The sequence below is a fragment of the Podarcis melisellensis genome (genome assembly GCF_964234715.1).
Source record: "Podarcis melisellensis genome assembly, chromosome: 8".
NCBI lineage: Eukaryota > Metazoa > Chordata > Lepidosauria > Squamata > Lacertidae > Podarcis > Podarcis melisellensis.
The window spans coordinates 45,093,771-45,121,419 of record NC_138540.1 but is presented as its reverse complement, the minus strand read 5'-3'; the positions used below and the strand labels follow the sequence as shown (position 1 = coordinate 45,121,419).

The window sequence follows — 27,649 nt, the reverse complement described above, 5'->3', positions numbered from 1 at the left end:
AACCTGGTTCACCAGATTACGAGTCTACCACTCTACCACACTGGCTCTTTTGTAACAATATTAAAAGGCACAATAATATAAAAAATAAAAACTATTACATATTAAAAATTAAAAGCACAATGTAACAGAATATAATGCAGATGCAACAGGCCAAAAAAGAACCAGAAGTGAAATTACATATATGCAAGTACCTTATTAACTGCCCATACTTTTGTGTTTTTAGCACTTTTAATTAATTGGCTGTGTATACACTATACCTTTGAAGAACATTATTTACATCAAAGAATCCTGGGCACTTGTAGTTTGTTGAAGGTTGCTGAGAATTACCTCAGTGAGGACTAAATTGCAGTGCCCACAATTCTTTGTAGGAAATAATGTGTTTCGAACTACAGCACAAGCTTTTGTGCACTGAAATCCACTTCATCAGATTCAGTAATCTTCAACTGGCATGCATGCATACACCCACAACCACCCCCACACAAAGGTATGTGAGGGAAATGTAAAAGTTAAGAGTTAAATAGCAATGAAATACAAAAGGCACCAGGCTGTACATCATACATTTAAACCATATTTCTTTCCCCAAAAGAATCATGGGAACTATAGTTTACCCCTCACAAAGCTACAGTTCCCAGCACCCTTAGCAAACTACTGTTCATATAATTCCTTGGGGGATAATAGTGTGCTTTGAATGTAGTGTGTGTATGCAGCAAATATCAACATGGCTGCAAAAGGAGTACAGTGGTACCTAAGGTTAAGAACGTAATTCATTCTGGAGGTCTGTTCTTAACCTGAAACTGTTCTTAACCTGAAGCAGCACTTTAGCTAATGGGGCCTCCCGTTGCCGCCGCTCCGCCGCTACACAATTTCTGTTCTCATCCTGAAGCAAAGTTGTTAACCCGAGGTAATATTTGTGGGTTAGCGGAGTCTGTAACCTGAAGCGTATATAACCTGAAGCTTATGTAACCCGAGGTACCACTGTACTGGCCTTTCAGTTCATTTTCTATGGGTTAACCCTTTTACAGACATGTTTTCATATATTGAGGCTCACTCTAGATAGTAGTGATTCTGGATTTATACTATTCTAAAATATCCCGCGCTGAACTTCATACATGCAAGAACTTACGTTGCACCACTCTGTAAGTTACAGAAATATGAATATTTATTATTAGGGCACAGTCAAGTGCTAGCCAACCATATTGTCTCAGTGTTTGATCCTAGGATGGGAGACCTGTGAGTGGCCCTTCAGATATTGCCGACCCACGATCAGGGCTAACTGGAGTCATAGTCCAACAACATCTGCAGAGCCACGCTCTTTACATTCATTACAGTAGTTCGAGGAATGCTGTAAATCTAGACATCCTTCTATTTCTCAGCCTTAAATCATCAGATTAGGGAAACGGGGTGAGCGGAAGTATGTGTTGGCATAGAATGCGCCCATGTGAACTTTGAGCTCTACAGGTGCATCCACGTACCGGGTTTTATTCGCTCTGTACAGTATTGGATCAGGGAGGGCGCATGCAACAGTAACAGACAAAGGAGCCTCCGCTGTAGCTACTTTCAACGGCAGAACTACATCTCCCAGCAACCAATGCGAGAGGCGACGACCCGGTCGTGGGCCGAAGCGAGGAATTATCGCGAGACTCTCTCAGCTGATACCGCTTGAATCCCTGAGCGGGAGAGAAAGAAGCTGGCTTCGGCAGCCGTTTGAGTCTCGCGCCTGCCGGCCCGTGGCCGTTTGCACTATGCGAGAGACTCGCCTCAGCGGCCGCCTGTCGGCAACTAAAACGCATAAAGAGGCAGCCATGGCTACTCGGAGGAGGTCGCGCGAGGAGAAGCTGGAGACCCCACGGCGCCTGAGGCGGTCTCTGCGGTTGGAGATGAAGGTAAGATGAAGGTACCGGGCGGGGCAGCACGGACCCTAATTATCAGTTATAACAATTTTTTTTATCTCGCCTTTTCAGGATACGTATCTTTCCGAGCAGCATCCATGCACTTTTAAAAATGCACGCATGTGAAAACAATAAACATTTAGTAAGTCACAGGGATCTCAAGAGTTGGCCCTGAGGTCTAACAGGAGCAGACTCGGGTGATTTCTTCTTGCCCTTCTTTATCTCCTTTACAAACGAGCTGGTTTTTGTTTTATTTTTACTTCTTAGGTGTATATTCTACTATTATTGTAGTATATCCTTCTCCCCCCCTCCAAGGAACTCAGGGCTACAAAGACCGTTCTGACGGCATTACCGTTTTATCCTCAAAATAGCCCTGTGAGGTATGTTAGGGTGAGATACAGCATTTTGTCCGTAATCACTCCAGTAAGCTTCATGGCTGATAGGGGATCTGAACCTTCTCTTGGGCTGTACATGCACCATACGTTTAAAACAGTTCCCCCCCCCCCCGCCAACCATGGGTCTCCAGTTGTTTATAGACTACAGTGCCCATAATCCCTGACCACTGGTCCTGCTAGCTAGCAATGATGGTAGTAGTCATCTGAAAACAGTTGGCGATCCAGTAAAAACAGTGTTTCCTGTTTGGGAAACACTGATTTAAAGCATGGTCGTCCCCACTTCCCAAGCTTGGGAAGTGTAGTTCACCCTTAACAGAGCTACTGCGAACAGTTTCCAGAATTCCTTGTGATGGCAGAAATGTGCTTTAAATGTATGCTGTGTACACAGCCCTTAGGCTGGTGCTCTTAACTGCTATATCACCTAGGTTGCTGAAGGAAATGGCATAACTTTGCAGCAGCCTGTTCCTAATGTGGTTACTTTACTCATAAATTAAGCCCTACATAGGTGTTGCAAGAGTGGGGCCTGCTCCTGTGCTGAGCTTCTGTCATCACTTGAAAGAAGGGCACTTTTCACATACGTACAAATTATAACTGAATCATAAACTGGAGTTTAAAATCAGGTTGTAATCTTAAGTCTGCTTTCTTGAATGTTTGCTAAAATCAAATGAAGGTATTAGTGAGTCATGTGTTTCACTTAAGTCCTCTTGGTGCTTACAAATTTATTAATTTATTACAAATTTATTAATATAAAATAAAATCCTTTTTAAAAAAAAAAAAGCATACTCTAGTATAAACCAGCTATGTACAATAGAAATCTGAACTATAGAGAACAGCTTGTTCTCTCTCATCAGTCTCAAAACAGGATTCAGGTAGCTTTTCAAAAGTTCCATACTCTCCCTGGGATTAGTAGGTAGACAGGAAAGGTAGAACTACTTGTCATCAGCATTTAGTGGCAGTGCAAACCATTATTTCCCCCAGTGGCTTCATGTAGATTTTGAAGAGCTTGGTGGTATGATGAACTCTTGAAGCACCTCACAAGCCAGAGGACACAAGGTAGAGAAGAACATACCCACCCACCACTGCACTACCTTCATCAGCATTACATCAGGGTCTTCTGTGTAAATAAATAAAATGTTTGGGGGGATTTAATATGAGTATTTTACTTCATAAAAACAACCTCTAGTCAGTCTGCGCAGTAACTATCAGACCTTACTTGAACCTATCAGTCATGGACATTTCATGTTTGTTTATTTCTGTGGGACTGGGGTTAGACCCAAAGCAGAGAAAAGCAGAAATGAGCAACACTGAAAAGAAGAGCAGAAGACAGAGTTGTCCATTGCTCAGGTTCTTGTATTCCCATACTTAACCTCATTGTAATGGCTGCTGTTCAAAAGAAAGATTGTATATGGGAATCATTAAAGACATTCCCTCAGGAGGTGAAACAGTTTTGAAAAACATATGCACTGACATGGAGGATCTAGTTTCTAAACGTGAAACAACAATAATACTTGGTTATAAATTAACAGATTTAATGTTCATATTTGTACTATTGTTTAGGAAATATCTGAAGAAGTAATCAATGGAAAACTTGATTTAGATCAATGGCTTATATTGGCCCTTTTCTTGCTGGTTTAAAGCACTTTGATTTAAATCCATTCAATCTAAGACATGCCCTTAGAATTCTGTTGTAACATAGAAGTGTGCTACCTGGCTTCAGGAGTGACTTTTTATCTCCCCAGGAGAGACCCTTCAGATCCATGGCCTATCAAAGATCTGGTGCCTCTATTTATACGGATCCAGTAACACCTCGAACTCTATTCAGGAAGGTTCTGGAGACCCGTAAGTAGGGGATAGAAGAATGTCTCTGGTGCTGTTGAGTAGAGGGAAGGGGCAGTCATAGGAAACAGCATTATACCAATAGACAATTGGTCCTATTAGTTCAATACAATTACTGATTGGCAACAGCTCCTCAGGGATGAAGAAGAATTCTGGTCCTTCCTGGAAATGTTGGGGATTGAACCTAGGACCTTCTGTATAAAACCTTCTACCACTGACTTCGGCAGTATGGTTTTTTTGGTAAAGCTGCTACAGTATGTCCCAAAACTAGAAGACAATTGTTACTCCTCCAAACAACAGGGACAAAGTGTCATTTATATAAGTGTCAAAGCAAGTGAGGAGTAACCCACTTCAGTACAGTATACCATTCATCCTCTGAGAATAAATCTTCACATTAAGTTCAGTCTCCTGATGCATTTCTGAAACTAATATAAGTCTAATAAATTGAACATATCTGTCAGGGAACTGACATCTAAAGCGCCGGAGGCGCAAAGGCTCACTGAGGGTGAGAGAGCAGTAGCAGCGGAAGAGGGAACCAGTAGAGGGCGAGCAAGAACTCCAAGGGAAAGTGAGTCGGAGGGATGGCTCAGAGACGCTTCAAGCGAAACCAGTGGGGAGGTCTCAGGACCTCCTATAGGGACACCCACACCTCGACGGAAACTGTCACGCCGAGAGGCCAGACGACGTGTTTCCGTTAAGGAGCTTTTATGTTGGAAACGTTTCCGAAAGCAGCCACTTTCGGATTCTACTAGTGATTGACGCAGCCATGCTGGAGGGGCTCCGTCACAGGCAGAGGTTTGAAAGCCTGATCAAACTCTGAGGGACTTGCATTTTACGCACAAGCAGCTCATCGTCCCATCACAGCAATCCGAAAGTCTCCGAAAGCCAGCTTGTGCAGGGAGAAGCATCATGAGCAATCCAGCCGGAACCGGGGAAGCAGGAGCAGCTGGAGGAGGTCCAAGCCTGGAAGAAAGGTACAGGGCGTTGGAGATCCAGTTGGCGCTGCAAACGGCGAGGCTTGAGGAGAGGAGGGCTCAGGATGCAGAAAAGGGAAAGGAGAAAACCACCCCGCTCGCCAGAAAGGTGCCAGGATTGGTGCAGAAATTCGGGGGGGATCCCAGGAACTATCATGCCTTTAGAACAGAGATGCAATACGCTCTAAACTTGCAGTTTGATGACTTCCCCGATGAGGAATCGCGAGTGGCGTATGTGATTGGCCATCTCGAATCCGGGGCGAAAGATTGGGTTAGACCCCTGATGGCAGCGAATAATGAGATCTTAAAGGACACGAGGAAGTTTTTTCGTGCCATGGACCTGATGTTTTCCAGCGATATTGAGCAGGGGGTGGTGCGAAGGCAGTTAATGGCTTGCCAGCAAGGAAGCAGATCTGTCCGTGAGTACTGGACTGAATTTACCATGTTGATTCACAAATTGGGGTGGGACCTATCGGCGGAGCCCATCCAAATGCTTTTCGAAGAGGGGCTTTCTTCAACCGTCAAAGATGAGCTTTCCCGGGGCCCCAGGGCGGAGTCTATGGACCAGTTAACCAAATCTGCGCTGGCCATAGGAGCGCGCCAGGAGGCGAGGGCTATGGAAAAGCGGGAAGGGAAAGGAGACCGTTGGAGGGAGTTCCGCATTCCAGACATTCCAGAGCCACCTTTCCCGCCGGCAGAGCCGATGGAAGTTGGAACAGCGCGGGCGCGCGCAGTTTCAAATCCCAGTGAAGGGCGGAAAAAGGAGGGAAAGAGCGCCAAGAGATGTTATCTCTGCCAACAGCCAGGGCACTTTGCCAGAGTTTGCCCACAAAGAAAGGAATGGCAAGGGATGGCAGGAGCTGTTGGGGGAAAGGAAGAGGAAGGCAAGGAGCAAGTAAAAGCCAACGCCTGGCTGCCACCGTTGGGGCACAGCAGCCAGGCCAAAGAGCAATGAAAGTGCCCATGCCAGAACCCCCCAGACCCGCTTTAGTGATAGAGGTGTTACTAGAACTGCCAAACGGACACCCACTAAAGGTCAAGGCGCTTTTGGATTCAGGCAGCTCCTGTAATTTCATGAGTAAGGAGTTTGCAGCTGAGCACCAGATACAGACTATCCCTTTAAGTAACCCCTTGCAGGTGACTACGATTGACGGCAGAGAGCTGTTGGGGGGAGAAGTTAGCCAACAGACTGTCCCGATGATAATGAGAGTGGCAAGGCACACCGAACAGATAGCGTTTAATGTGGCCATCCTGGGAGGAGCGCCCATCATTTTGGGGATGAGCTGGCTGGCGCTACACGATCCGCTAGTGGGCTGGCATCAGAGGGTGGTCTCCTTTGGGTCAGCGCATTGCCTAGAACACTGCAAGGAGGGGAAGGTTTCGGGAGGAGACAGAGTCACCCTAGCGGGGATGGAAGTGATGGACAAAGGGAAGGTGCCCCCGCAATACGCAGATCTGAGCAACGTATTCAGCGAAAGGGAAGCAGACAAACTGCCACCGCATAGACCCTTTGACTGTCAAATCAACCTACTCCCAGGGGCCCAACTCCCAGTAGGCAAGTTGTACGCCATGTCAGACAGGGAGATGCAGGAGCTGAGGGAGTTCATTGACAAAAACTTGAAGCGAGGTTTCATCAGAGAGTCCCGAGCGGTGGGGGGCAGCCCAGTGTTCTTTGTGGACAAAAAGAACACAGACAAACCGAGACTGGTGTGTGACTTCAGGGCCCTCAATGCAGTGTCGGAGCCCCTGGCTTTCCCTATGCCCCGAATTGATGACATTTTGACCAGAGTAAGGAAGGGAAAGATTTTTACAAAACTGGACCTGCGGGGGGCGTACAATCTGATACGCATAAGGAAGGGAGATGAATGGAAGACCACCATGTTTACCCCGTTGGGAGCCTTTGAATACCTCGTTATGCCCTTCGGTCTACAAGGGGGCTCCGCGTGTTTTCAAGCTTTTATAAACCACGTTCTGGGACCTTTGCTCTACAAGAATTGTGTGGCCTTTTTAGACGACGTGTTGGTGTATTCGGAAAATGAGGAACAGCATGTGAGGGACGTTCGAGAAGTGTTGGGCAGGCTGCAAGCCAACCAGCTGTGGGTGAAACTGGAGAAGTGCCAGTTTCATACCAAGGAGGTGGAATTCCTGGGGTACCGCTTGTCAGACAAGGGATTGGCCATGGATCCAGGCAAGGTCCAAGCGGTACTGGAATGGAAGACACCGAAGACCAAGAAGGACGTGCAAAGATTCTTGGGATTTGGGAACTTTTATCGGAAGTTCATCAAGAACTTTGCCCACTTGACGGCGCCCATCACCGACTGTCTCAGCAGCAAGAAGAAATTTGTTTGGACGGCAGAGGCGGATCGAGCCTTTGAAGAACTGAAAAGGGCTTTCGCCTCGGAAGAACAACTTCTGCATGTGGATTTACGAAAACCCATGAGAGTGGAAACAGATGCATCCGACCGGGCGGTAGGGGCGGTCCTTCTTCAACCGGGGAGGAGTGCGTCGGAGTGGAGACCGTGTGCCTTCTTCTTGCGGAAGCTGAATAAGTCCGAGAGGAATTACACGGTGTATGACAGGGAACTACTTGCCATTCACGAAGCATTCCGGAGGTGGAGACATTTATTAATTGGGGCACAACACAAGGTGCAAGTGTGCACCGACCACAAAAATTTAGAGTATTGGAGAACAGCTCGAGTGCTCAACCAACGACAAGTGAGATGGGCACAGGAATTCTCCAAATTTAACTTTGAGATTTGTTATGTGCCAGGCCCAGAAAACGTCAGGGCGGACGCGCTCTCACGCAAACCAGAATATTGGGAAGGGGAGGGGGTGATCGAAGAGAGACATGTCATCCCGGAGGACCGCTGGGTGTGTGGGGCGGCGATGGTGGGGCAACGAGAACTGGTGGAGGAAACGGAAAATGATGAATATGCCCAGGATAAGCTCAGAGGTCTCAGGGGGGAGGGCGAGAGCCCCGGAGGTTTTGAGGAAAGAAATGGGGCATTGTATTACAAAGGGGCACTGTATATACCCGAAGGTGAATTGAGGGGGAGAGTACTCAAGCAGTTGCATGATAGCCCCACGGCGGGACATTTTGGGCAACACAAGACCATGTGGTTGGTTACCAGGGAATTTTGGTGGCCTAAGGTGAGGGAAGATGTAAGGGAGTATGTAAGAGGGTGTGACCAATGTCAGCGAGCCAAAGGGGAAAGAAGGGCGCCGGCAGGGTTATTAGAACCTTTACCCACACCAGAACGGCCTTGGGAAGCGATATCAATAGATTTTATGACGGATCTGCCAAGGTCCAAGGGGAAAACAGCCATCATGGTAGTAGTAGACCTGTTAACTAAGATGTGCCACTTTGTAGCATGCTCACATGCAGTCACAGCGGAAGAAACGGCGAAGTTGTTTGTGGAACATATCTTTAGGTTGCACGGGGCTCCCTCGAGGGTGATATCAGATCGAGGCAAACAATTTACTTCCAGGTTCTGGAGGAAGCTCATGAGCTTGTTACACGTGGAAGTCAATTTTTCAACTGCCCGGCACCCTGAAACCAACGGGCAGGCGGAAAGGGCAAATGGCATTCTTCAACAATATCTTAGGTGTTATGTCAATGACAGAAAGAACGATTGGGTCGAAAAGTTGGCGTTGGCAGAATTTGCCTACAATAATGCGGAGAATGTGTCCACAGGGATGAGTCCCTTTTTGGCTAATTACGGGTGTCACCCCAGGGCATTTCCAGGGGAAGGAGGGGAGAGATGGAGCGTCCCAGCGGCTGAACATTTTGTAGAAGAGATGGAAGCCATCCATCAGCAGCTCCAGCTCAACTTAGAAAGGGCTAAGGCACAATATAAGAAGCAGGCAGACAAGAACAGAAGGGAAGGTGAAACCATAAGGGTGGGGGATCAAGTGTGGTTGTCAACCCAAGGGTTGCCGTTCAAAGGGGGTTGTAAGAAACTGAGGCCCAGAAGATTGGGACCCTTTGAGGTGATTCAGCAGGTCAACCCGGTAGCTTTCAAACTCCGATTACCCAATCACATGAAATTGCACCCAGTGTTCCACAGGTCGTTACTGTCACCATACAGGGGAGGAGGTGAAGGGGAGCACGTCAGGGGACCAGCCTTGGAAGAGAGGGAACGCCGCAACCATGTAGCGGAAATCCTCGATTCCAGGTGGAAGGGAAATCAGGTGGAGTATTTAGTGGCGTGGGAAGGGGAACCGGAGTCAGAAAACACCTGGGTAAGTGCGCAGGAAGTCAATGACGAGGTTTTAACAGAAACGTTCCATCAAAGGTTCCCGAGGAAACCTCAGCCGATAGCAAGGTTTAGGAGGGAGTATTTCGGCACCACTGATGAGGAAGAGGAAATGGAAGGGTTCGCGGAGTCGGAGTTGGAAGAGGGAGTGGACTCTGATGACGAAGAGTACCTAGAGAGTAGGAACAGCAACAAGTGGAAGGAAGTGTTCGCTACGTCGGAAGATGAGGGAGGTTCTTTCAAGGGTTTTACCTCCTCACCGCCAGTAGGAGAGGAGACGGGAGGGGGTGAAGGGGGCCCTGGAGGGGAGGTGGATGTCAGGGAACTGACATCTAAAGCGCCGGAGGCGCAAAGGCTCACTGAGGGTGAGAGAGCAGTAGCAGCGGAAGAGGGAACCAGTAGAGGGCGAGCAAGAACTCCAAGGGAAAGTGAGTCGGAGGGATGGCTCAGAGACGCTTCAAGCGAAACCAGTGGGGAGGTCTCAGGACCTCCTATAGGGACACCCACACCTCGACGGAAACTGTCACGCCGAGAGGCCAGACGACGTGTTTCCGTTAAGGAGCTTTTATGTTGGAAACGTTTCCGAAAGCAGCCACTTTCGGATTCTACTAGTGATTGACGCAGCCATGCTGGAGGGGCTCCGTCACAGGCAGAGGTTTGAAAGCCTGATCAAACTCTGAGGGACTTGCATTTTACGCACAAGCAGCTCATCGTCCCATCACAATATCTGTCTGCCACTTTAAATATTCATTTAAAAAGTTTGTTTTGCACAATGCTATTTTGAGTATGGTGTAAAGGACAAAGTCTTTTTTATGGTCACAGTCCAGTTAAATCTCTCTTGTCTATGGCAGTGTTACAGTCATTATTCTCTGCTTTAAAAGTGCAGTTAGACATATTTTTCCCACTCATCTTCTTGCTGCAATTTTAATTTGCTTGGAGTTCCATTAGAAATACAATTTGTCCATGTATTCTTTTAACAGAGCCAATCGTCTCCCCTCTTGTTCCTGAAAAACCTGATTCCCCCAAACCAGTGGAGACAATAGTCCAAGCTCCTTTGGAGAGTGTACCCTGCAGGTAACTAAACATGATTAAGGCTGCAATCCTAAGCATATTTCTTTGTAAAATTCTTTTGAAAACCTGTAAATTTTGGCCAGGTTGTTTTCTTGTGTTCTTGCAGTACGTTATATTGTGCTCACTGACATTACGTAATGGAACAAAAATGTAGAAGTTTGAGGAATGACTATTCAGTTTGTAAGGGATGATGTGATGGATTCCGAAACGTTGAATAGCTGTTGAATGGTTGCTTTAGGCAAGTGGGAGCTGGAAGTTAACTTGCTTTGCTCCTGGAAGAGGACCAAATTGAATCAACCAGCCATTTATAATAGCAGAAGTTTTAAGACAGGGATGAGGAGCCTGTGGCCCTTCAGAAGTTGTGTTGGACTTAAGTTCCCACCAGCCCCCACCAGTGTGGTCAGGAATGATGGCAGTTGTATTTCAAGAGTTGTTGTCTAACAGCATCTGGAGGGACACAGCCTGTCAAACTCTACTTAAAGAGGTAATGGGGAAAAAATATTTTCAGAAGCTTAATAACAACCCCACTGCTTATGTGGCAACTCTTCTATTTTGAGACACTTTCACAGAAGTAGGGCAGCAAAAGTACTGAGTGGCTAGAAGATGATGCAGGCAATAGTGGTGACTTGGCATAAGACAGGTGGTTCTGAGACTGAACTTTCTGCACTTGGCTGGGAGAAGAGGAGAACAGCTCAATAACAAAATACTTGCAAATTTTATTTTAAGTTTGTGTGGGCTTACATTCCTTTATAATGTGCTATGAACACTGATGGTGCTACATAAATAATTTTAATTATAGCTAACAGCAAACAGATTCTTTCTGTAGTTTAGTCTGCTCTTGTAAATAGTAGGTGGTCCTTAATTAGCAATGAAATATATAAAGCTTTTTTCCAGCAAGACCATACAGAGCACAGAAGTGTAATTAGACACATGGATGATGACTAAGAGCATCTCAGTATGCTGCTAATATAGCTAGTATCCTGACATTTCATAAGAGTGTGATTTCTCAGATGTTCTGTGCATGAAGCATGTTTGTATACTTGCTGACAAATGTCTTACTCCTGAGTATACAGTTCTACCAGATTATGGCTACAGTCCTATCAACACTATTCTGGAAATAAGCCTAAGTGAACTCAGTGGGACTTATCCCTGTAGGCTTATAAAGGATTGCACTGTAAAATGTCTCTCCCCCCCCCCCCTTTGACTTTCCAATCTGAGCAGGCAGTATTCCTGTAGGTATGGTCCCACTATGTCACTGACAGTAAGATTGAGCAGCTGTATGTTGGTACTGTGCAAGCTCTGCTCAGGTCACCCAGTTATAGTGACACTAAACTTTTGGCCCTCATTTGTTCCTTAACTATGAAGGCAAATTCTTTCTTCAGCAAGGCTGGAGAAATGTTGGCATATTTCCTGGAAGTTGACATTAAACTGTTTTCCTGATTGAAGACTGGCTTTGTCATCTTTCAGCAACCTAGAAATCCATTTGTCTGACTCTGCTCCCAAGGCTACATCTCGGACTGCACTGCTCAACACCAGGTCAAAAAAGAAGGTCCGTCTTTCTGTGTTTGAGAGAGCTGTGGATGAGCAACTTGCCTCAAGTGAGTGGGAGCATTGAAGGTTAGGGTACACTAGAAAAGCTGAGGATTTTATGAATCTTCTTGTTTGAAGATCAGAGTAAAGTAAACTGTTAAATGAGTTGTCTTCTTCTCCATTGCTTTGGGGAGGTTATAACTTTAAGAAAACCAAATAGGAGAATGTCACCCTTGGGCTGCAATTCACTGACCAAGCTCAGTAATTTAGACACCAATAAAAGTAGGGTTATACCAATCTAACACTAATTTGAAATGGGGAATAGAACTACCTGATATATATTTGTGAAAATTATGTTACATTTAAGTCGTAACTATGAAGGAAAATGAGTTCCAAAAGGTTCGTTATATTATTTTTGTTCTGAGAATATCCTGGAACAATCCACCTTACTGTAACCTTGCTTGCCAAATGAAATTATAAACAGCAATGCACCACCAGGGTGGGGGTAGTAAATGTGAAAGGCAGAAGTGATACTGCCTCTCTACATAAAAAACTCAGCACATGCTCTTCCTTTGACTAGTCAAGTGCCCAAATTGGGGGCCGGGGCAGCAGTGATGGCTAAAGAGGATAATTAGCCACTATATGTGTTGCAGAGGAAGGAACACCAGTTCCTAAACAACAAGCATTTTTTCTATAGCTGGAAACAATAGAATGAGATGTTAATGGTTTGTTGGTGCCTTAAGTCTGATATTTCATGGGTCAAATTGCGCGTGCGCCCACAATTTCCAGCATCTGTGCTGTAGCCTTATTGGAGTTCACCAATTGGGTCTGCGTTGCTCTGGGACAGGAGGAAGGAAGTCAAATGACACCGAGGTTGGTTCAAAGAAAGAGTTTATTCTGCTCTCCGGATAGCAGAAGGCACTTGCATGATTAGTCCCCAGCAAGTCCAAAGAAATGACAGGATTCCTGCAGTTTATATATCCTCCAGGCATCCTCTCACTCTTCCCCTAGGAGCCCAACCATGTCGGCGTACGTACACAGGTTGACATCACATATGTTCCTGCTCTGGTACTCTCAACCATAAAAGGATCTTCCTTCCTGTACTTCTGACCATAAAAGGATCTTCCTCTTCCTACTCTTATCTGGGAGGCAGAGATGACCATTTCCGAGAACACACTCTGGCGTTATTCCCAGACGTGGGTCTGCGTGTCTTTGTGGTCAGCACATAAGATAAGGCACACACGCATCATCCCTGCTGTACTGGAACTTGACAAGGTCACTCATTGCCGCCACAGACTGATAAGGGAGAGAGCTTTGTTCTTGTTATGGATTTACTCAACGGCTTGAGTTTATGCATTTTAGCTAAGGAAAAATAGGAATTTTGGTGCAGTTTAAAACTGCCTGCACAGTCAGTTTTTGGATTTTGGAAACCCATTCCTTCAGTGCAGACGCAATTTCCGGCGTCATGGAAGCGAGTCCCCACACCACGCTGCGCTGGTTTAGCGCAGTGTGCAGGGACTTGCCTTGGGGGTGGTTCATGGGCTGGTTAAACGATCCCTGTGGGCTGCTTGTGGCCCATGGGCCTTAGGTTGCCTACCCCTGCTCTACTGCATTTTCTCCTTTTTGGATTACTTGTTTTATCATATTCTCTTTCTCTCTGTCTGAAGGGCGGGGGGAGTATCTGTTTTCTCCTTTCTAGTTTTCTGAAATTGCTCTTTGTCCCCTGCTGGTTCTCTGCTTTTTGGCTTAAAAATGTGTGTAATTCTTGTGCAGGGGCCGTACTAATCTTGGTAATGTTCCAATTTTAGTATATCTGTTGCCAAAGTGAAAATTTCTGCTTTCTGATATAACCCATCGCTCTTCCCAGTGACATGGAAAAGTCACAGCCACCTATTTGACAGACAAAAAATGCATTAGAGTTGTTAAAGCTCTGAGTGCACTAAAGAGAATAACATCTGTTGCACGTAGCCTCTTTCACCATGCACTTCTTTACAATGAGACTGTGAGTGCTTCAGCGACTCCAGCATGCCCATGACCCAGCTAATGCTAGTTGCTTTTGCAAGTCCTTGACACAACCCTCTGCTGTGCCTGCCTTAAAGGATTTCACACCCATGCTCCTAGCATGAAGCTCCTCAACAGTCCTACCCAGCTAGAGCTAGTTGGTATTCAGCTTCTTGATGACATGGGTAAGATTGCTTCAATTCCAGACAGGACTTCATCCCCTTCATTTGTTAGCATAGAAAAATAGTCATTTGCATCCATATTTCTGGGCGAGTGGCTGTCTTCCACAGATTTTTCAGTGCCATTTTTTATCCTAATGGTTGCATGAAGAATCCTGCCAGAATGTGGCATTTCCCTCTCATTTTCTTCAGTTAGACTTCTCCTTTCCCAGAACCAACCTTGGGACCAAATGTCTTTTCCCCATCTTTATTTTATTGGGGGGGGGGAACCTTTGATTTTTGCTAGTCTGTAAAGCATAGGTTGTTTTCCTTCCTCAAAAAGACCTGTTGAATCGCTGTATATTTGCTTGGCCATAAACAGAAATGGAGGAAGCACTAGCAGGGTAAAGGAAATATAAAAAAGGTGGTTATATGATTCCTTGCCTCTCTAGGGCAAAATGAGGGCTTAACCAATTACAGTCATACCTCGGTTGTCGAATGCCTTGGTACTCTGATGTTTTGGCTCTCGAACACCGCAAACCCAGAAGTGAGTGTTCCACCTTGTGAGTGTTCTTTGGAACCCAAACATCTGACAGGGCTTGCACAGCAGGAAGTCCCTGCAGCCAATCAGAGGCCATACTTTGGTTTCCGGACATTTTGGAAGTCAAATGGACTTCCAGAACAGATTCCATTCAGCTTCCAAGGTGGATGGATGCCTTGTTCACCTCTCCAGAGAAAAGTATGTTCAGGGTAACTATCCAAACTATACATAACTCACTCTGAGCTGAGAAGAGGAGCAGTATAAGTGAAATAAATAGTCCTTTGATGCATGGTCATATTTTTTTTAAAAATATGTTTCTCTAGTCTTAGAATGTGATATAATTGAACTTTTTCCAGTAGTAAAGCATAGTTTATTCATTAAATAATATTTCTGGAAAACTTGCATGCTTCATTAGCATAGCCATCTAAAACATGTCTTGACTTCTTTTTCAGCTCATTCATTGTTGGACATAACATCTCAATCAAAGTAAGTTATTTTTGCTCTGTGACTATGGTGTAACAACCGATTCTTCCCCTGCTGAGCAACATAAAGTCAGCATCTAGTATATTGTGGAAAGGGATGAAAGAACAATTACAAAATTTTATTGTATTATTTATTAAATCTCTCACCTGCCCTTCACCATAACGTCCCAAAGCAGGTTACAGGAATGATGACAGAAGTGTTGGAAGTACTTGGTTGAACTATAAGTCACTACATCCAGTGTGCCTACATTCTGATGATCCTTCAACCCATGGTTTGAAGGGCTGGGAGTGAGCACCATAAAACCTCAAGATGATGAGCTTCCTCCTCCAATTTAGATAAAGAGAGGAGACTAGAAGCAGAAGTTTCTAATCTCCTCTTACCTATGTGGCAAAAAAGGGGAGTACATAAGCCCAAGGACTGAACTGCTTGCTTCTGATCCTTCAAATCATTATTTGGCACAGGGGTGGTTAATGCTTGGTTTGGAGGATTATGTTGCCTACTTGTGAATATCTAGGCAGCTTAAAACACCCTGTTTTTGAACACTGTCAAAATTTAAATGATATATGTGGGAGTGGGGTGCATTTGCTGAGGTAACTGAAATTCATTAGGTATTAATTAAAAAGAAATTAAAATGGAATACATGTGGGAAGTAGCCATGTTTATCAGCTTTCTCTTTTTTTTACTCTCCTGCCCAGTGTTAGAGATTTCAGCTTGGTCTGCAACATGGACAGGATGGGGGAAATCTGCCTATGCTATATCAGCCTTTCACACATAATGTCAATTTCTTGTTTCCTGCTTCAGAACCACAAATATCCAGATTATTAATTTTGTGCGTGTGTGTGTTTTAAAAAGATACTGTTCCCTGAGTTTACAAGGTTTTCCTTGTGGCAATTCAGTAATGAATTTTCCCTGATTCCCACGCTGCTAAATAACATATTCATGGAAAAGGGTAACAAAGCTGTCACTAAAGACCGCAATGACCCATTTTCTCACAGGGTCCTTGTTTTTATTTATTTGCATGGGGAGGGGGGTGTTGTTAGCCTATGTGCTGAATTCCTAAAGGAATTCACAGCTGTTTGTTTAGCTGACTGAATTCTATGGCTGTGAGGGGTCTTTCACCAGCTACTTTGTGGGGTTTATCTGTCCACCCTAAATTGTGTTCTTTGAGCTTGGTTTGAGTATGGCTATGACAGGTGAGCTCCATGGGTCCAGTGATATGGGAACTGTCGGCTCCATTGGGATTCAGTGAGAAAGATCAGAGTCCGTTGGGAAGATGAATACAAGAGCCAGCTGGTGATTTCTTGTATAGGGCTCCCTGTTCATTATACTAACATGCAACAATGACCATTATTAGAGGGAAAGCAGTGCTACATAAACAAGCAATATGTTTCATGTGCTCTGTTCTTATATTCTCAGGTCTCAGATCTCTTTTAGAACCCCACCACCATTGCGCTCTGCTGGGAAGAAAGGCTTAGTCCGAAGGCCAAAGAATTACAGAGTTGTTAGTGTGAAAGCTTTTGAAGATGGCATTGAACAAAACTTGCTGCAAACAAAAGGCTGTGAGTTTCCTTTGGTTCTCATTTGGACCAGGTGCCTATGTCTATTTGAGTAGCAACCTGTGAGTACAGGGGAGATTGATATTCCAGCGCAGAAGGAAGTGTCTGAAAGTTGTTATGGTGGAGCATGGAATGATCAGACTGTTATCTCCATTTAAAAGGCTAATCCGTATTTGATTTTTTTTTCAACAGCACAGAGCTACCTTGTGGCTCCAAGTATGTTATCAAATGATTCCTCAGCACAATTTGCTGATACAGAGTTGTTTGCCCAACCTGAGCTCAGCAGGCAGAGTGGAGCAGGGCTTTCTGCTGTTCATTCTCAGCTTCACCCGTCAAGGCAGTCTTTAGCCAAAGGGAGTTTGCCATCCTCCATTCAGGGTGCGGAGACTGATACGGCTGTTGAAGTTGTGACAAGGAACAAAGGAAATATAAGTGAGTAGTCTACTTTTCCCCATCTGTCTATTTAAGAAAAATCAGCTCATGCTTGTCTTTTGCCTAGTAATGTGCACAAATGGGAGCAGCAGCAGAAATAACCAAAGAGGTCTTTTTCAAGGAGCACCAGTGCACTGAACAATGAACACTCTCCTTTGTGGAGAATTGTTGGAAACAATCAGAGCTAGTGTTAATGGTATTCTGGTGCCTTAGCCAAATATGTCTTGCAATGAACAGGGCATGTGTAGGCTTTGGAATATGTGACTAAGAATAATTGCTGTGTCCTTCTGAACTCACCCATGAATATGGCTCAGATTAACACTGCAGAGAATTTCCATATTTAATATTTCTGAATTGCCTAGAGAACAGTCAGAAGGCACATGATACAGTTTTCTTGCTGAAACTAAAGCAGGTCTGGCCCTGGGAAGTATTATAAGCCACTCTGAGCTATAAAGAGGAAAAGTATAAGTGAAATAAATAAATATTTACACAGTACAGTGGTACCTCGGTTTAAGAACAGTCCTGTTTAAGTACAATTCAGTTTAAGAACTCCGCAAAACCGAAAATAGTGTCCCGGTTTGCAAACTTTACTTCGGTCTAAGAACGGAATCCGAATGGTGGAAGGGCACTGGTGGCAGGAGGCCTCATTAGGGAAAGTGCACCTCAGTTTCAGAACGGTTTCAGTTTCAGAACAGACTTTTGGAATGGATTAAATTCATAAACAGAGGTACCACTGTATTAATAATAAAGAATAGTTGATTCATTAAATAATATTTTTGTAAGATGTAGAATTTGCACCCTTCACTACCATGGCCATTCAGTATATGCCTTGATCTGTTTTCTAGCTCATTCATTGTTGGACGACACATCTCGGACAAAGTAAGTTATCTTTCCTCTGTGACTATGCTGTAACAACTAATTCTTCCTCTACTGAACAACATAATGTCACCATCCTGTACATTGTCAACACTGATGAAAGAAGCATTACAAACTATTATTTTTCTTATTTATATGATTTCTTACCCACTTTTCACGATATGTACCTAGTGAGGGCTACAACAGTGATGGCAGAGGTGCTGGAGCTACTTGGTTGCTCTATATGCCACTACATTCAGCATGTCTACATTCAGCTGATCCTCCAAACAGTGATTTGGAGTAGCAGGAGTGAGCACCAGAAAGTCTCAAGTGGATGAGCCTGTTTTCTCCCTGCTGCCCGCCTGCAGGAAAAGGGAGAAGATTAGGAGAGGTTTCTAAATCTCTTGTTTATACGGCTAGATGGAGAGAGAAGTGAGTGCATAAGCCTAAGGCTTCCACTGCTTGTTCCTTATCATACCATGGTTTGGAGCAGGGATGGCTAAGCTGTGGCCTGCATAACCACCCCCAAGAATGCCTATGTCCCCCAAGCAATTTGGCTGCTGTAGTGGATGTTTGGGGGGACGAGTTGTAATGTTTTGCAAAGCAGCAAGTGGTGCTGTTGAGCCCTCTAGGATCTTAGTTAGATTCACCTCATTGTCAGGTATCTGGGTGAACAATGGCAGACACTGAAGCCAGCAAGGGAGAGCAAATAAGAACTACAAGTAAGTAGCTATAGAGCCTGATTTGGATGGGATGGAAACAGGAGGAATGATGGAGCATGGCCAGGCTCCCCATCCACAGTTGTAATGCTGCCTTAGAACTAACAACCCATTGTTAATCTTTCACCAAAAGTAGCTGCACGAGAAATAAGAGGCAGAGAAAGTCCCAATTTTTCCTTCATGGAGAGGAAGCTGCAGCTGCAGGGTGCGGTTTCATGGTGTCTGGGATGTGCATGTACGCCGGGGGTGAATGGAGCCCACCATGCACGAGTCCTTGCCGCCAGAGTGACACCAGCCCCAAGCCACTTGGCAAGGCTGGAATGATCCCAGCTTTGCAAAGTGGCTCAGGGAGGACAGCATGAGAAGGGCACAACAGCCATGCACCCTTTGATCCCAGCCCCTTAAGGGCAAGGCTGAGATCAATGGGCACCTGGCTTCCTTCTCACCCTCCCTGAGCCAGTCCCGCTTTGCGAGGCTGGGATCTGATCAGATCCTAGCCTTGCAAAGCAGCACAAGTCTGGCTTGGGGAAGGTGTTGTAAGTAGCACACCGCTCAGAAAAAAGTGCCCAGGGTGATTGCCCTGACAGCCCCCCGCCACACTATACCCCTGGGAAGCTGGAACCAGTGCAAAAGCCTTTCCAAGCTATTTTCCTTGTTTCTGGAAACAGCTGTGAATGAAATTTTCAACTTGAATGTACATCGAAGGAATAAGGAAAGTTGAAGTGCAGTGATGTTGGATAGTACTTATTGAGGAAAGTGAAATTAATAAGCAATAATGGTGAGAAAAGGCCATGGCTGCTTTTATGTGTGGCTCCCAGTGGGTTGTCCATGGCCAATGTGGTCCTCTGTCTGAAAAAAGGATAACTATTCCCTGGTTTGGAGAATTGTCTGATTTTAACCTATGTGTGAATATTTAGACTGTTTTTGCACTGCTGAATAGTATCAGTGGTAGACCTTGGGATCTCAACTTTAAGTGGCACCCCGTGTGACACCAAAATTCAGCCCCTCTCCTCTGCCTCTCACTTTCCATTTTACCTCATAATTGTGGCACTCCCAAGGCTCCATTGCCAGTGTGACTGAACTGGTTGCACTCCCCTAAATCTATCTCTGGCATCATCACACACACTGTGTGTCAGTAAAAGTTATCAACTTTCTATTCTTACTTTGCCTCCCCATAGTTAGGGATTTCTGCTTCATCAGCATTTGACACATGATATATACCAGGGGTTGTCAACCTGGTTCCTACCACCCACTAGTGGGCGTTTCAGGATTCTAGGTGGGCGGTAGGGGGGGTTCTACGGCACAAGCTGAATCCTCCTTCCATCAAGCACTGGTGGGCGGTAAGGAAATTTTACCATCAAGAAAGATGCATTAGTGGGCATTAGGTATAAAAAGGTTGACTACCCCTAATATATACTGTCAATTTCCTTAGGTTATCTGTTTCAGAGCCATAAACATCCAGAGGTTATTTTGGCTTTTAAATGAGTCTACAAGTAGAGTTTCCTTGTGGTAAATTAATGGCTGAATTACCAAGTTTCCCTTATTCCAACAGTGCTAAATAACATACTTGTGGATATGTTATTTATAACATATAAGAAAACTGTCATTAAGGCCGCAATGATCCATTTCCTCACAGGGTACTTACTCTTGTGTTGTTTCATTTTTATTTATTTGCAGGGATTATAGGAACATCAATAGGAATATAGTTACAGGAGATACAATTAAAAATCTGTATGAATATTTAAAGTGATGGATGTTCTTCACACCCACACCTAAATGAAGTTCATGATCCATTGGTGGTCTGAGGACCACAGTTGGGAGCCCCTGGTCTAAGTGATGTGTTTGAGTTAGCTTGGTGGATGAAACTGAAAGATGGGTTTGTCTTCTTTCAGGTTTCATGACACCTTCTTAAGGGGCTGTAGGTAGCTTTTTTACTTGAGCTTTGATACCTTCAACAGGGGAGCTTGCCCTCTCTCTCTCTCTCTCACTCGCCCTCCCACTACAATGTAAGAACAGCTCTAATTTGCATATTCCTGCCTAGTGGAGTGAGTGGGAAGGACAACCCATCCAAGGATCACCTCTATTACCTACGTAAAATGAAACTTTACGGTAGGTCCAATGCCACATTTGTCTACCCAGGATTGTGTTCTCTGAGCTTGGTTTGAGTATGGCTATGACAGGTGAGCTCCATGGGTCCAGTGATATGGGAACTGTCGGCTCCATTGGGATTCAGTGAGAAAGATCAGAGTCCATTAGGAAGATGAATACAAGAGCCAGCTGGTGATTTCTTGTATAGGGCTCCCTGTTCATTATACTAACATGCAACAATGACCATTATTAGAGAGGGAAGGCAGTGCTACATAAACAAGCAAAGGCAGTGCTACATAAACAAGCAATATGTTTCATGTGCTCTCTTCTTATATTCTCAGGTCTCAGATCTCTTTTAGAACCCCACCACCATTGCGCTCTGCTGGGAAGAAAGGCTTAGTCCGTAGGCCAAAGAATTACAGAGGTGTTAATGTGAAAGCTTTTGAAGATGGCATTGAACAAAACTTGCTGCAAACAAAAGGCTGTGAGTTTCCTTTGGTTCTCATTTGGACTGGGTGCCTGTGTCTATTTGAGTAGCAACCTGTGAGTAGAGGGGAGATTAATATTCCAGTGCAGAAGGAAGTGTCTGAAAGTTGTAATGGTGGAACATGGAATGTTATCTCCATTTAAAAGGCTAATCTGTTTTTGAATTTTTTTCAACAGCACAGAGCTACCTTGTGGCTCCAAGTATGTTATCAAATGATTCCTCAGCACAATTTGCTGATACAGAGTTGTTTCCCCAACCTGAGCTCAGCAGGCAGAGTGGAGCAGGGCTTTCTGCTGTTCATTCTCAGCTTCACCCGGCAAGGCAGTCCTTGGCCAGAGAGAGCTTGCCATCTTCTATTCAGACACCCTGGCAGGGTGCAGAGAATGATTTGGCTGTTGAAGGAGTGACACAGAATGAACAAAAAGAGATATTCACACAATACACTGACTGTGTTGATGGGATTAAAGCTGTACTTGAGGAAAATGCTGCTAATCCAATGGAAGAGCATCAGCAGACCCTGCAGGATACTGAAGAAGGATCAATACGCCATCATCAAAAAAAGATGCTAAGGCAGAGCGCTGAACATGCAAATGGTTTGAAAGTTGGGTTCCAGGAAAGGACTGTTACTACTGAAAGAGGGCAGCAAGAGAGCCTGCATGGGAACAGTGATATGGAAGACTTCTTAAGTCCTGGAAATCATCTGCCCACCAGTAAGTAATCTGCAGTGGAAGTGAGGAAAGTTGAAGACTTTCACAACTAGCAATTGCATTAGTGTTTTATCTCCTCCCTTCCAGGTGATTTGGATGCTTCTCTTCTTGCTTCCAATACATTCATTTCCTCACCATAAGAAATCTGCTATGACTCCTGGAGCACATCTGGGACAAGCTTAGCTAATACAAAAACCCTCCACCTTTTCCTTCCTCCTTTCCCTTATATATAAGGACAGACATTTAGGAGGTGTCTGTCAATTTGGGAATCTTCCTTCTGCCTATCTTTTGTATTTTCTGAACACCTGTAATGCCTCTCTAACTTAATTTTGCTCTTGTTAATATAAACCCAGTAAGATCATCACCAAGATCATTCCCCTTAACCCTACTCTAACTTGTGTTTCGGTGTGACAATACAATTCACAAATTAATAATAAGAGTCATAGGTCTATATTAGCATTTGAGAATTTCTTCCACAGTCTATTACGGTTGACTGAGTCAAAAGCAGCAGATAGGTCAATAAAGGCAGCAAACAGGTTATGTTTGTTCTGTTGAGTATATTTGTTGATGATATGAGACAGTGTAAAACACTGGTCAATAGTACTATATCCAGCTCTGAACCCTGCTTGTTCCTCATATATTTATTTATATATGAGGTTATTTTCACTTAGCCAGTCTGTTAATTTGGTAAGCAGATGACGGGCATAGAGTTTGGAGGGGATGTCCAGCAGGCTAATGGGGCGGTAATTTTGAGGGAGGGTTTATCCCCTTTCTTATAAATTGGCATGATGATGTTCAATTTCCAGCCAGCTGGCATTTAAGCTGTATTATTTTTGTGGGTGTAGACTTTGGCCAAGATGGGTTGTCACCATTCCATATGTGTCTTAAATAGCTCTGGCGGCATCATGTCCTCACGTGGCACTTTATTTGATTTTAAACTCTCTTAAAATCTCTGATGGAGTTACCACTTGCCATTCTGGAAGATTTGACTGATCGATGGTCACCTCAGCATCGAATGATTGCCCTGTCTGTTCTCCAAAAAGATCAGCATAGTAATACAGGCCATGTATAGTACTACTTTTTGTTTTGGCAAACCTATACAGACATGTAAACAAATTATGAATTTTGCTGGGTTTTATTTGTATGTTGATCATTGTTTTAAATTGCCCTATATGCACCAGTTACAGATTTTTGGTTTAAGTGGTTTTATAAATTCTTTTAAATAAAATAAACATCCTATGGATCTCATCAATTTGAAAAGTTTGTGGATCATAACGTTGCAGAGAACATATGTCTCAGGTGTGATCTCAGGAGCTAAAATGGGATTGAGTAGTGCCAGTACCCAGAATGTAATTCCTTTTTTCTTGTGGAGATGAGGCTCCAGAGGAAATTTTTTCACGTGCCTTCTCTGCTGAACTCCAGCAATACTGTCAAAGCTAAAAAGTATTTGGCAATATGTGAAAGGGTAGTAGCAGACCCAGGTGTATTGTGTGTGACTGTATTTCTAAAAGTTCTCTAAGATTTTATTTGTCACTGAATGAATACCTTATTTGCCTCTGACTTGTAGATATTCAGAACCCCCAAAGTACTAAAGCTGGAACCCCAAGCAGACGTGTAAGTAGAAAGAGATCTGAGCAGTTTGAGGGGCTACCAACGAAAGAAATGGAAGACGGAACCTCTCAAGAAAAAATGGACCGAAAAACTATGGATGACATGGTTTCAGAAGCTGAAATGGATTCTGAATCTGAGGAGGTGTCAGAGACTGAAATGGATTCTGAGAATGTTGGTGAGGAGATTTGTTTTGGGAAGGGGAAAGGAATTGTGGTTACTCATGGAAGTGTAGACAAATGGAATTTGAAGCTACCTGTTGGTGAGCTCATTCCTCCAGATTTTCAGAACAAAACAGAGTATTTTAGCTCTTTGGGGACTGTCACGGTGAGACTTATCAATGTACAGCCCTATTCTGGAGCATTACTTGTTCTTGAATTATTTCCTTGTAGATATTCAGAACCCCCAAAGTACCAAAGCTGGAACTCCAAGCAGACGTGTAAGTAGAAAGAGATCTGAGCAGTTTGAGAGGCTACCAACAAAAGAAATGGAAGACGGAACATCTCAAGGAAAAATGTTGGACCCAGAAACTATGGATGACATGGTTTCAGAAGCTGAAATGGATTCTGAATCTGAGGAGGTGTCAGAGACTGAAATGGATTCTGAGAATGTTGGTGAGAAGATTTGTTTTGGGAAGGGGAAAGGAATTGTGGTTACTCATGGAAGTGTAGACAAATGAAATTTGAAGCTACCTGTTGGTGAGCTCATTCCTCCAGATTTTCAGAACAAAACAGAGTATTTTAGCTCTTTGGGGACTATCATGAGAGACTTATCACTGTACAGCCTTATTCCTGAGCATTACTTGTTCTTGAATTATTTCCTTATCTCAAACTCCCAGCAAGGATTCACAGCTAGACTTCTACCCAGTGCTAAGAAATCAGTTGCTGGTGAATCTCTCAAGCCCTTGCTGTGGAGTATTAGGTCAGCGGTGAAAAGGGAGGAAATCCCAAGTTGCTTCAAGCAACCCTATCTGTGACTCACCTACTGCCTTTCAGCCTACTCTTGAGTGCTTCTTGGAGATGGCATGCACAGGGCTTATCTTTTTTTTCTCCCATCAGACTTAACTGAAAAGACACCGGCATTTGTACGTACTAAAGTTGTCCAGTCTACGCCATTGCTGTCTGCCCTACATGCTCCAAAAGTGGCTGCCTCCAGGTAACTATATAATTGCAATGGGATAGAACTTCAGCCTCAGCAACTGACTATGGCAACTGACTTCTATTAATCTGAAATAGCTGTTTTGCCTTATGCTGCCTACAGCATAAAAAGACTATACATTTTGGTGTCAGGTCTGCACAAGCATTGTAGCTTCTTGGGCTTCTTTGCAATGCTCGGTTTCTCAATGCAAGAGGTACAATGTGTTACCTAGAAGTCATTTCCTCTGACCTGGAAGTCCTGCTCCAACTCTCTGTTTTTAATGGCTGGTTGCTGTTACTCAGTGATGGGTAAACTATTCTTTAGCTTTTCTGATTTAGTATCCTAGTTGCAACAGTGCCTGAGATTGTAGCTGCTGATGCTAAAAAAGGTGTGGGAATGCAGATCTGCCAATTATCTGTTAAATCTTTCTAGTGGAAACACAGGACTACTCTTTTTTTGATGCAGGCGATGTTATTGGGTTGTTTTTATTTTGATTATGCTGTGGTTTTTATGTTGATATTTTCTGTGAACTACCCTGAGACCCCTGGTTATAGGGTGGTATATAAATTCATTAAATAATAATACATAGGAATTCTGAATTTTCATACTACTTTGCCATTTCTGGCTATTATATACATTATTTCTTCCCTTTCTGTGTACCTCTGTTGGTAGGCCACTAATGTACATAAAGCACTCACTCTTTTCAACATTAAACTAAGGTGAAACTTCCCTGAGAAAGTAAAACAGGAGGATTATGTGTTGTGTGTTGCTGTAGAGCTTGCTGCATACATTTAACATTTATTTCCCTTGGAGGTCTCTTTCAAAACAGCTTTCAGTTAAGCGGGCTGCAAAGCCAGCTGAGAGGGCATGCAGAGGAAAACGTGAGCCGGCTCTCCCCAGCAAGTTTGTAAAAAATGTATTTGCCCACTGTGTGAAGATGCCAGTGGCCAAGGATGCTTTCAAGACTGTGGAGAATTGGTGAGTAACGATGAACACCTTTCATACCAATTAATGATATGGGAGAAGAGGTTGCCAGCTGAACACTGTTGGACCAAGAAAACCAAAGTGTGGCTATATGGCATGAATGATGTTGTGCTGTCAGTTTCCATCATTGCCACACGTTTTGAGGCCTGGGTCCTCTTGTTTTTCTTGTGGCCTTGCAGCATAGCCATCCCTTGGAATGTGGGAAGGCTGCAGCTTGCTTAACTTGCTTTTCGTATCCTTTTAGTGTGAACTTGTACTTTAAACAACTGAGTGACGACTTGGAAGCCTATGCAAATCATGCCAGAAGAAAGACTGTGGAGCCAGCTGATGTGGAGCTTCTCATGAGGCGGTAAAGGATGTTTAGTTTGTTGTTTCAAGGGCTCTTCATCAAACTGAAGGGATGTTCCAGTCCAGTGTTACTGAAGTGTATATTTCTGAAAACAGATCTCTCAGACAGTAATTGACTAACAGAAGGGCATGCATACTTGAAGACTAACACTTTTTATAGAGTCCTGGGGCCTTCTGCAAGTCAATTTCCAGGCAGCTTTATTGCAAAGCAAGTAGTCTCTAACCTGGCCCTTGTTTTCCTTCAAGTAGACATGGGGTGTAGAAGTAGTCAAGACTACTTTGTTGGTGTCTTTGAGTTCTGCTCAAAGACACGTTCTGCTAAAGAAAGTTTTGAGGTCATTGTAATACAAGAATCTCTTTCCAATACCTGACATAAAAAAGAGGCAGTTGTGTGTATCATGGGGTATGCAGTACAAAAGGGAACTAAAATGGACATTTCAGCAGAGAGGAATGTGATGAAGAGGGGCTGATGAATGCTAACTGGGCAGTCCCATCTTACTCTTACACAGCTTGCTACTCAGGGTCAATACCCAGCTTTGGACAAATGCCTGATGAATGTGTTAAATTAAGAACTGCTATTTGTGCCTACTCCTGAAGATCCTTAAAAAAACATTGTGTGTGTGATCTCTATCAAACATAGGTTTGTGCTGTCTCCCACATCATGTCCCCAATGCTCATTCATTCATGTCCCCAATGCTTTTAGTTTGACATGGTAAGTAATTTCTGTATACCCTGCCTTTATTTAAAATGTCTGTCTGGCCTCTCGATTATCTGAAGCTACAGTCACAGTTCATGAGGGCAATGATCAGAATGAACAAATTTAGCTGAGAACTCATTTTCTGCCTAATAGCAAATGGCAACCTGATAGTTATTTGAGTTATAGCCATAATGACCATTAGTTGTAAACAAACTTTATTTCCTAACTCATGTATTATTTTCTTCCCCTTTTTAATCCAGGCAAGGACTGATAACTGACAAGATTCCTTTAAATGTGCTGATAGAGTGTCACATGCCTCTGGAGTACAGGCAGCTGCTAATTCCTGTTGCCACTAGTGGAAATAAAGTGTTCCCTCCCATGCTATGATGAGATGCTGGTGACAATCTGTTCTCAATAAGGGGAAAGGAATGCAGTTCCAGAAACACCCTGGGAGGCTCTAGAATTAGAACATTTACAGTACACCCAGCAAGTTCTCGGTACTTTACTTAAAAGACTAGGGAAAAATCTCAATTATGAATAAAATAAGTATTCACTCTTTTTACCTTTATTTTCCTGTGGTACAGAAGCTTTCTTCATATTCCTGTACAGTGGTTGTAAAATAAAGCAATGATTTGCAGAACATAAGTTCTGTATTTTACTTTGAAAAACTGATATGTATTACACAGTGTGCTGGAGGACTGAAGAGTCAGAGGCTCAAATGTGCCATCTTAAACTTCATAGCATAAAATTTTGCTCCACTGAAGGCTACACAAACACCTGATGAACTGTCTTTGCAATAACAAAGCAGATCTAGGCTTAGTGGAAATACTGGTTTAAGTGCCAGAAAGAAACAGAACATTTTATTTTCATCTCACAGAAATTCTAGCAAGGGAAGTA

At 43.9% G+C, this 27,649-nt stretch overlaps 1 protein-coding gene across 2 annotated transcripts; it reads left to right on the top strand.

Moving 5' to 3' along the window:
• The first annotated feature begins 1,653 nt into the window (after positions 1–1,653).
• Positions 1,654–27,397, top strand: CENPT (centromere protein T). Of its 2 annotated transcripts, XM_081920283.1 has the most exons (16): positions 1,654–1,883; positions 4,024–4,123; positions 10,331–10,424; positions 11,889–12,019; positions 15,104–15,137; positions 16,551–16,693; positions 16,883–17,122; positions 17,968–18,001; positions 21,126–21,268; positions 21,448–21,981; positions 23,546–23,764; positions 23,979–24,200; positions 24,645–24,741; positions 25,537–25,701; positions 25,952–26,056; positions 27,013–27,397. In XM_081920283.1, exons 1-16 carry the CDS (start codon positions 1,743–1,745, stop codon positions 27,137–27,139), a joined length of 2,529 nt encoding a protein of 842 aa, XP_081776409.1. In that variant the 5' UTR covers positions 1,654–1,742; the 3' UTR covers positions 27,140–27,397. The 2 variants fall into 2 exon arrangements, with proteins under 2 accessions (XP_081776409.1, XP_081776410.1); XM_081920284.1 differs by lacking the exons at positions 16,551–16,693; positions 16,883–17,122; positions 17,968–18,001.
• Positions 27,398–27,649: the final 252 nt, after the last annotated feature.

Bases quoted from the DNA above. Each gene is read 5' to 3' on its own strand.
- CENPT (XM_081920283.1), top strand. From the start codon at position 1,743: ATGCGAGAGACTCGCCTCAGCGGCCGCCTGTCGGCAACTAAAACGCAT. The intron at 21,982-23,545 runs GTAAGTAATCTG...TCTGACTTGTAG, and splicing joins TGGAAATCATCTGCCCACCA to ATATTCAGAACCCCCAAAGT. The intron at 24,742-25,536 runs GTAACTATATAA...TTTCCCTTGGAG, and splicing joins CCAAAAGTGGCTGCCTCCAG to GTCTCTTTCAAAACAGCTTT.